The sequence below is a fragment of the Equus asinus genome, chromosome 1 (assembly GCF_041296235.1).
Source record: "Equus asinus isolate D_3611 breed Donkey chromosome 1, EquAss-T2T_v2, whole genome shotgun sequence".
Lineage (NCBI taxonomy): Eukaryota > Metazoa > Chordata > Mammalia > Perissodactyla > Equidae > Equus > Equus asinus.
In genome coordinates, this window is record NC_091790.1 from 195,762,288 (window position 1) to 195,772,610 (window position 10,323).

Below are 10,323 nucleotides of genomic sequence, written 5' to 3' on the forward strand. Positions count from 1 at the left end.
AGGGACTCGGCTCACTGTGCTAGGTAAGACTGGCCCCTCTGGCTGGGAAGATGGGTGGACCGCTCAGCCTCGAGGACCCCCTAAACCGGGCCCTTGGGCAGTGGGCTCTGGACCTTCCTGGGTCCCTAAGTCCGGGAAGGCATGGTTTGCTCCTGGGTCCCCAGGGCTGTGCGAACACGGGGCAGCTGTTCCTTGGGGACGGTTCCAAGCTGACTGTGCTCGGTAAGGAGGACAGTAGGGTGTCCCAGGGCGTTCCGTGGGGCGGGATGGAAAGAGGTGGGCAGCTGCCCAGCTCCATTTGGGGCTGTGCTCAGAAGCTAGGCTTGGCGCCTGGGCCTGCCGCTCCGGCTCCGGGTGCTGGGTGCGCGATGGAGAGCTCCTGGTTGGCGGGACCTGGGCTGAGTCCGGGGCAGCAGGAGAGGGCACCTCCGGGTTTTTGTCCTGGGGCTCGGGGCTGTGAGTACAGACCCTCAATATTTCGGCCAGGGCACCCGGCTGACCGTGCTAGGTAAGCGGGGCGCCCGTGGAACCGGGAGCGGGAGTGGGGCGCTCTGGGACACCAAGAGGGTGGAGGGGCCCGTTTTTGTGCTGCGCCCGGGGGCTGTGAGCCAAAATACTCAGTACTTCGGCCCGGGTACTCGGCTGTCGGTGCTAGGTAAGCGGGGACGCGGGGCGGGACGCGCGGTGGGTTTTTGCGCGGGGCTCGGGGGCCGTGACCTCAGAGACGCTGTACTTCGGGCCCGGCACGCGGCTCTTCGTGCTGGGTAAGCGCGACGGCGCGGAGGGGCTGGAGCGGGCGGGCGGAGGACCTGGTTTTGGGCAGAAGCTCTGGGGCTGTGCTTTCCGGCGCCGACCAGACTTTCGGGGCCGGCAGCCGGCTGACCGTCGTGGGTGAGTAGCCACGGGACCAGCAGCCCAGGCAGCGGGGCCCAGGGCCGTTCCTGATCTCGGCACCTGGTGCCCTCCCCAGCGCTGGAGCCAGGCGCGGGACCCGGCTGGGACCCGGGCGCGGGAGGCGGCTGGGGCGCTGAGGGGTTTACGTGTGGGGCTTGGTCTCCGTGCTCTTACGAGCAGTACTTCGGCTCCGGCACCAAGCTCACGGTCATAGGTAAGATTTGGACGCCTCCCCGCCTTCCAGCCCCAGTCCCTCGGTCCCCGGAGAAGGGTGGGGTGGGCCGGAGCTGGGACACGCGAGTCGTCGGTCTGTGAAGCCAACTCTGCAAGCGGGGCAGAGGGGATGGAGTACTCACGGTCCGGGAACAAGGACGGAGGGCAAGGGAGGTTTTGATCCCCTTTTTTCTCTGAGGTATTTAGAGACTGGGTGAGCGGTGGAGAAGGAGAGGATTTATTAGGACTCTGAGAGCTGCCACATTGGAAAGAAAGCCTGAGAAGGGAAAACTTGGGTTGGGGGAGGAGTAGGAGGGGATGTAGCTGCTACATGCTGGGGGAAAAGAGCCGAGGGGCAGAAAAAGCAGAGATGGACCTGGGCGGCGGGCTGAGCCGACTCCTGGGAGGTGTAGATGGAGGGAGCGCTGAGCAGAGGGGAAAAAGGATGACAAACTAGAGTGGACTAGAGAGAACAGAAAGAAACGTGAGTCAGTGAGGAAGGGAATCAAAACACGCCTGGGTCTGTTGATTTACTGCTTAGAAACGTGGATTTAAAATTGGATTTAAAACCTCTGCCTCCCTCTTCCTAAGCCTCAGCCCCCTGAGGGCCAGGGCTCTGTGTACAGCATTCGTTCCCGCTGTGGGCTGGATGGGGACCTCAGACACTGGGGTGCATTCAACCCAATGCGTCCCATCCCCCCAGCCTGAAATCTGTCCTGGCACTAGTATTCTAGGTTAAACAGCCTAGATGGTGCAGAAAGTTCCTTTGTCACAAACACACATTGAAATGCAGATAGTTTGCTGTGAGGTTAGGAAAAGCCCCAGGAGGCTCTTAGAGCTGGCAAGGGACCTTAAATGTCACCTGGTGATGAGAGCATTGAGCCAGAAAGGGGAAGTTACTCATAATACTGGTATCTTAACTCGGATTATTTGATGACAACAAGCGGGGATTGTATTTAGACGCATTGAACTGTAGCCAAGGAGGCTCAGCTAAGTGTGCCCCCAGGAAGTGCTGGGTTCCTGTCATCACCTGCGGGTGAGAAAAGACGGAACCTTTAGGACCAGATAAACCTGGGTCCCAATGCCTGGCTCTCTAATGATGGGGTGACCCTGGACAAGTGACTGTGTGGACCTCAGGCTCCCTCTGCTCTGCAGTACCAACGGTAATTCCCACTTAATATTGCTCTGAGGGTTCCAAGACAATCTACATGTGGAGTATCCAGCAAACAGTGGATGGTTGTAATTCAGTGCTTCCCTTCCCCACCCCTCCCCTAGGTGGTCACTGCAGTGGGAGCGGGAAGCCCAGTGCCAAGGGAGTGGCAGGGTTTGGCTTGTGGACAATAGAAGGCTGGGTATGTGTGAGAGATGGGCTGGGAACAGGAAAGATGAACTTCACAATTCTGCCCGAGGCAAGACCAACCCATAAGCAGAGCATATGCAAACAGACGCTCACTAGTACACACGCTTACACCCACATATGCAAGCCCCCCACACCCCGCGGGGATTCCCAGACACAGAGGATAACTGATCCCATCCTCACCATGGAGCCGTGTAGACAGTGCTTCAGGTCCTGCTTCTGTTTGTCCTGCCCATCATATCAATAAACATCATGGGGAGCCTCATACATGGCTCAAAGGACAGCTTTAATTTTTTACAATAAGGACTGAGTGTTTGCTGGTGAGGAGGTCAGAGGAGTACATTCTGTGGTCCATCTGGAGAGCTGGTAGGATCCCAGAGGCAGGGTCTTTGAGACAGAGAGAGAAATAACCAGGCTGAGAGCAGAAAGACTGATGGAGCCAGCACTGCAGATATGAGTTAGGATATTATCACTATTTGGGGCTGGGTCAGCCAGTAAAGACCTAAGGACATGGGAGTGATGAGCAAGGCAGGAGTTGTGGGTGGAGGAGCTGATGTGAGGGGAGGCAGGACCACCTCAAAATGAAAACCCAGGGGCTCGTGTTAAAAAAAATACTTAGAATTTCAAAAAGTTTACAGCAGCTATTACACCAAGCATGGGCCCTTCTAAGCATGGCGTCCTGTGTGATTGCACAGGTCACATACCCATGAAGCTGACCCTGGAAGTTAGGTCACATCCATAGGAATGTGAAGTGTCAGTTAGAAGAGCATTTTCTCCATCTTGCAACCTAAACTAGATTCTCATGAGAGTGAGATTTCTTAATTTTAATAGAATTGCTCAGAAACAGCAACAAACATCAATGGAAAGCAAAGAACAGGGTGAAATGAATGGAGAACAGGCCCGGAAGAAATGAGCCAGTCAGATGAGAGCGCTGCATGGGCTTTAACGGGAATGCCTTCACTGAGGCTCCTAAGATTCCACAGAGGGGCGGCTTAGACAAAATAGTATCCAGACAACTAGTAGCAAGAAGTTGCTCTGATGATCTGAGGTACTTATTTAGGAAGCTTGCTGGTAGGGGAAAGGATACCATTTGGAAGCAGAAGAGCAAAGAAGGTTGAAGAATGCCTGAATTTGAAGTAAGGGGAGACTGCAATCGGTCTGAGCTGAGGAAACTCAGCGGGTACCTGAAGGTGGAGGAATGGCTAGGATGACCTCGTGAACCACAGAAAAGTCAGAGCACCTCCCATTCTCATGAGCATAGAATAATAAAATAAGATGCCCTCACATGAGCGCACAAAAAGATGCCATTTCTGTATTGGCATCTGAAGAAAAGTCCCAGCCCCAAAACGACCCTCCTTTTCCCCAATTTCCCTTTACTACTCAGCCACTCAGATTCAGATACAAATAACCCAGCTGAGGACACGGGCTTTCTGAATCCTATGTTGTTTAATCTCCACACCCACTCTGGAAAGTCAGTGTTATGATTCTCCCTTCACAAGCAGAGATATTAAGAGATGGTCCTAAAGTCACATTGGTGGGCAAAGTCAGTTCTAAGATTTGGATCCTGTTATTCTGATTCCAATCCAGTGCTCCATTTAAATAACTACTACATAATATGGTGAGAAGTAGACTGGTAAGCTTTCATTGATGGAGAAGAAATCAAACAATGTCAATAAAGGGACTTTATTCAGAATGTTAGGCAGTGCCATTCTTAATGCCAGCTTAGGGAGATGGAGAGACAGTGGACACTGCCTAACCATAGGGTAAATACAGAGGACAGCCAGGCAGAGGGAGAATAATCACAGAGGATGGGGCAGTAACACTCAAAAAAAAAGGACGTACTACTACATAATTTTGCTTCATCATGACCCCTTTCCCGGCCCCTCTCTCCCTCACACACACATGCAGAGCCCCTACCAAACCCAGACAGCTCTCAGGGCAGCCCTGGCCCCAACTCTTCTTCCCTTCCAGAGAACCTGAACCAGGTGACCCTACCCAAGGTGGCTGTGTTTGAACCTTCGGAAGCAGAAATCTCCCGCACCGAGAAGGCCACGCTCGTGTGCCTGGCCACAGGCTTCTACCCCGACCACGTGGAGCTGAGCTGGTGGGTGAATGGGAAGGAAGTCCAGACTGGGGTCAGCACGGACCCTCAGCCCTACAGGGAGCCGTCAGATGATGAAAACCCCAGCTACTGTCTGAGCAGCCGGCTGAGGGTCTCTGCTGCCTTCTGGCACAACCCCCGCAACCACTTCCGCTGCCAAGTCCAGTTCTTCGGCCTCAAGGAGGACGATGAGTGGAAAGAGAACCGGACCAAACCTGTCAGGCAGAACATCAGTGCTGAGGCCTGGGGCAGAGCAGGTGAGTAGGGCCTGGGAGGCTTAGGCAAGGACTGAGTCAGACTAGAGAGAAAGGGAGAGATCCAGGTAGAAGACCAGAAAGACTAGATAGAGAAAAAGGGATAGGAGGGGGAGAGGGAAGAGTAAAGCCCACCATGAAGGAGAGCAGGGCATCTCAGCCTAGTTCTTCCCCCAGATGCTCAGCCCAACACGGCTGTGCTGATGGGGCCCCTCACTACTGGCCTCCCACCCCCTCACTGGTCCTAGTTGCCTGAGGTTACAATGAGGATGCTTCTGACATCGCAGCAGCATGAGGAAGACAGCTCCAGGGCTGTCCAAGGAGGCTGACTGCACCCTCTGGCTGTTATGTTTTTGTGGCCTATGAGCCTATCACTTAAAAGGTTGACTTAAGGCTCAGTGACTTTAAGTAGCGACATGCCCTACTCATCCCATTTTCTCCCCTTTCTTTCTTTCAGACTGTGGCCTCAGCTCAGGTAAGTGACCCTCTTCTTTTTTCTTTCCATCTCCCATGGTCTTTGCTCTGGAATCAGAGAATAGAGAACCCATGGACCCTGGGGGGTGAGGCAGAGACACCTGCTCACAGGTACCTACCTGCTCTCCCTTCCCACCAACAGTGTCCTATCAGCGAGGGGTCCTGTCTGCCACCATCCTCTATGAGATTCTTCTGGGGAAGGCCACCCTGTATGCTGTACTGGTCAGCGCCCTCGTGCTGATGGCCATGGTAAAGAGGAGGGCACGATGGGCAGGTTATTGGAGGGAGAAGGCGGAACATCATACATGGGATATCAGGGCATCTCAGAGCCTGACCTCAGCCCTGAAATGTCCTGCCATCTCAAGGAAAGTATAATGGGGCTCCCAGACTGGGGCAAAGCGCAGAGATCACTACAGAATCCAGCATCGGAGGGTGGGGAGAAACAACAAGTCTTATCCAAAATCAGTCCCCAGAGTCAGGCTCCTCTGACCCCCACTTGCTAGTCCTTGGCCACCAGGACCCTGACAATGTCCTCTCTTCCTCAGGTCAAGAAAAAGGATTCCTGAGACCAGCTCCAAAAGTGTATCCTGGGTTGTTCTTAATCCTCACCCTAGAGTGTCATTTACGTGCTTCCAATCTGTGTTCCTAAAGAGTTATTCTCTGTCTACCTTTTGTCTCCTTTCTGCATGTCTGTCCCTTCTCTCTGCTTCCCTGAATCTGAAATAGACTAAGGTAATAAAAGTGCCATGCTGGATCTGGCCGTGTCTCAGGAGTGTCTATGGAGTTCTGCCCTTCAAAGACCTACCTTCTGATTTGGAGAAAGCAACACCCCTCAGGCATATGGAGTGACTGACCCACCCTCCTCTCTGATCAATGCTACTTCCTCCTGTTCATCCTGATGGAGGATGGACCCCATGGCTCATACCCAGGCATTTGGGATCCCCAGCATCTAGTGTTAGTCTGAAGGGCTTTAGGAGCTGGACTCTGGAAAACCTGCATAAGGATGAGCACAGGGGAACTACAGCCCCACCCTCAGCTTGGGACAGAGGACAGAGCAGACCTGTGGGGTTAGAATGCCTGGCCATTCTCAATTCCAGATTCAATTTTCATTTATTATGCATTTAGGTGTTATCTCTATCTGTTCTTAACATCTCCATCTTATCTTGATTTTAGATTTCAACATAAGATTTAGTTCTACTCTGCATATCTAGGTTAGAATCCCAAAGAAGGCACAGAGCTGATACCACTGATATATGAAGTCTAGAAATTCCACAGAGGCAGGGCACATGGGTCAGGCCCGGAGGAGGAATGGAGAAGGGAACGGTCCAGTGGGGGCTGAGGTGCTACACCAAGTAGCCCTTCCAACAAGAACCTTCACTTGATGGGATGGAAAGCAAGCCACCCCAAATGCAGCATGTTAAGTGCATCCACTTGGGCAGAGACAGTTACCGCACTAGAATAAACTCTACATGCGGGTTATATTCACTGTGGTAGGCAAGGGATGCAATTAGAGGACATAGGCATAGACCAGTGAAAAGGCCATGTGCAAGTTACTTGAGGTTGAATGTAAGGGGTGAGAAGGAAGTCTGAAAGCTGAGAAAGCGTGGGGAAGATAGAGTCCCTTATTGATAGCCTGCTTTGTTCCAGACTTTAGGCTGGGCACTGGCACACGTGTTGTCCCTGTTAATCCCCACAATGACCCTACAAGTGGGTATGATTCTCCCTACTTTATAGGTGAAGAAACCACAGTTCATAGATCAAATGACTGGCAGGCTGTGAAACTGGCCCATTCAAGAAGCTTTTTCCAAGTAGTGGTCAGGACGATGTGACTGTCACGGGGTGACCCTGGAGCATCTGCTCCCAAACTCTAGCACGGGACCCATGGTAAAGACTGAAAAGACCTTGATTCCTGAGTGTATTTGTTTCCTAGCACTGCAGTAGCAAAGAACTGCAAACTTGATGGTTTAAACAATAGAAGTGTATTCTCTCACAGTTCCAGAGGCCAGAAGTCCAAGATCAAGGTGTGAACAGGGCCACACTCCCTTCAAAAGCTCTAGGGGAGAATCTTTTCTTGCTTCTTCCCATTCCTGAGCCTCCTGGCATTCCTTGTCTTGTAGCAGCATCACTCCAACCTTATCCCTGTCTTCACATCACCTTCTGCTCATGTCTCTGTGGCTCTGAGAATTTTCCTCTCCTTTTTCTGATCAAGACACAAGTCATTGGATTTAGGATACACCCTGAATTCAGAAGGATTTCATCCTGAGAAACTTAACATTCAGATCTGCAAAGAACTTATTTACAAATTAGGTCACATTCTGAGGTTCTAGGTGGGCATGAATTTTGAAGGGACAATATTCATCCTACCACACTGAGTATCCAGGAACCAGACATGGGGGGTTCTCTAGACCAGCTCACACAGCCAGGAAAGGATGTGGCCCAGGGCAGGCGTGGCCCAGGAAACTCATCACATGCCTGTAACTTCCCCTCAGTTGTAATTATCTCTAGACTTCTCAGACTGCAGTATGGTTTTTTAAGTGTTGTTGTTTATTTGTTTTTATGATGCCGAAAAAAGTCCCAAATCAAAGAAGACAGTGTTTAGGCCCTAAACCAGCACCCACAGAAGCAATGCCTCCTCTTTTTTAGACATGTATCATGGCTCCTCCCAAGGCTGGGACGAGGAAATAAGCAGCTGAAGGGAAAAGCAAATGCCTCAGAGAGAACAGGGCTTGTGCAGGCCAGAGGGGGTGGACTGGCACAGGGTGTTGGAGGACAGGGGCTTGCACAAGCAGAGCTGTGAGCAGGGAGCTGACTAGCTGTAGGGCAAAGATCAAGGTGGAGGTGGGGAGAGGAAGGTTACTCTCACAGAGGGGAAATGAGATCTGTGGGCTTGGTGACTGTCACCTTGGGGATGCTGAAAGTAGAGGCATTAGCAGGTGGGAGGATGTGGGAAGACTGCTGGTCGGCACCTGGGGTTGGCCAAGGTGACGAACGAATCTGGAGGATAAATGACTTGGTGCACTTCACTCTCTCACTCCAGGAGACATAATAGAGATGGAGAAAGTTACAGACTCCATTTGGTCCCCACCCAACACCCTACTTGACCTAGGGAGAGTTTCCTTTCCCAAATTTTTACAGCCATTTCCTTGTCTCTCTCAGACAATGCCACCCCCAACATTCAACTCACAGGCACTGGTAAGTTAATCTCTTATGCCTCTGCCTCTTTCTCTAGAATCTAAGTATATTCTTTTAGACCAATTCTCTGGTCATCCCATGCATTTTTCCTCGGGTGAATGATAAAAGATGGGTTAGATGTGGGGCAATCATATTATTTACTGTACAACTCGGGACACTATTGAGAGTGAAAGATGGGATGCCAGGATAAAAAGAGTAAGTCAGGATTGTCCTGGCAAACCAGGACATGTGGTCACTCCAGTTAAAAGCGTCCTGAGAAAGCTTCTGGGTCCAGAATTATTCCTGGAATGGGAAAAACCAAAGCAATTCCTCATTGACCTGGGCCTATCAACCTATTCCGATCTAAAGGCTTATCTAAGCTTCACCCTATTAAGAAAATCTGTGGGAAGAATGTGGTCCAGGAGCAAACTCGACTAGTGACACCCAATCCAGGGGCAAAGCATGCTTGTTGATTGAGGAGAACGTAGAAGCCGGTATTTCTAGAAGAACGCCTGTGGGATGCCGAGTTCTCACCATTCCACGGGGGACAACAGGACTCCCCATGGGTAGCACTCCAGGAGAGGAACCTCAAACCTGTGCCCTTTAGAGAGTTATTCTGAAACTAGGAGGGGAAAGGACACATCCAACCAGTCATATAATAATGGGAATGTCCTGGTGGAAGAACAGGATTCCTGTGGTGAAGGGCTGCTGGAGTCACTGTCACTGGCCCAAGAGAAATTCTCCTATCAGCACCAGTATCCGCTAGAGACCTGAAACCCTTCCTACTGCACAGCTCATGGCCAGGCTACATAAGGTTTGGCAGTGGGACTTGGGGAGTAGAGGAGGTTGGGACCATCCAAGAGACAAAGACTTATTCTCTCTTAAGTAAGCAATTAAGCAAGAGTATTGGAGAGAAGAAAGATAAAAGGATTTTAGAACAAGAGAGGCTGAGATAAGAGGAATGGATGCTGATAGATACTGATACCTTCATTTCCTTCCTTGAGCCATTTCCTCATTTTTCTTCTTCCATAGTGACACAGAGATGGGGAGCCTGACTTGTATCAGTCCCTAACAGTCTATGTGACACACAGCCCCAAATGTCCCACGTGGAGGAGTTCTTGAGGTCGATCTGCTCAGGGATAGATGTGGGAATGGAGTGTGTTTTTTTTTGTATGTGTCCAAAAATCACACTCATACATAGATGCATTGCATTTAGGGGTGTTAGGAGACGTTGATGGTGAGCACAGGAATAATTCAAAACCCCAGGTCAGTTCCTAGCATCGACACTGAGCTATGAATGAATCTGTCATCTGCAACCCCACTGACCTCTTCTTAAACTTTCATCACCAATTTCCCTTTTACATGTCCATGGAAATTAGCCTTTGCCTACATAAGAACACCCACAGTAGAGAAGGCCACAAAGCCTGGGCAACAAGTTTAATTACAGTTCATTCCTGTTACTTGTAGCAGACCCACATAGTTTCTAGATTTCTGGACCTTGAGACCCATAATGTGAGACATTATCCACCCTATGTGGGCCCTGAACACAAAGCATTCCTCGCCTCAGTCTAAGGTTGCAAATCCTCTCCTCCCATCTTGGTGACTTTCTTTTCTTGTGCTGTATTTGTAGATCTGGACTCTCTGGGTTCTTAACACATCCTACAACTCTGCTGTCCTTAGGATTTATTGTGACAGTACTTGGTCATGACCTGAATCACCTCCTTCCAACAAACGACATATTCTATGCTCACCACACCCCTCCTCTACAGTCTCAACTACAGGTCTTTCTCTTCCATCTCCATTCATCGTCTTTACAACTCCTAGGAGGGCTTCTTGGGGAAAATTGGGTCCCAGAGATG

At 50.9% G+C, this 10,323-nt stretch overlaps 1 gene segment (V, D, J or C); it reads left to right on the plus strand.

Annotated features, from left to right (window-relative positions):
- LOC106833889 (T cell receptor beta constant 1-like) lies at positions 1-6,047 on the plus strand. The segment is given in 5 exon segments: positions 1-222; positions 4,436-4,822; positions 5,277-5,294; positions 5,436-5,542; positions 5,839-6,047. Coding segments are annotated over 5 exon segments (705 nt in total).
- The last annotated feature ends 4,276 nt before the right edge of the window (positions 6,048-10,323 follow it).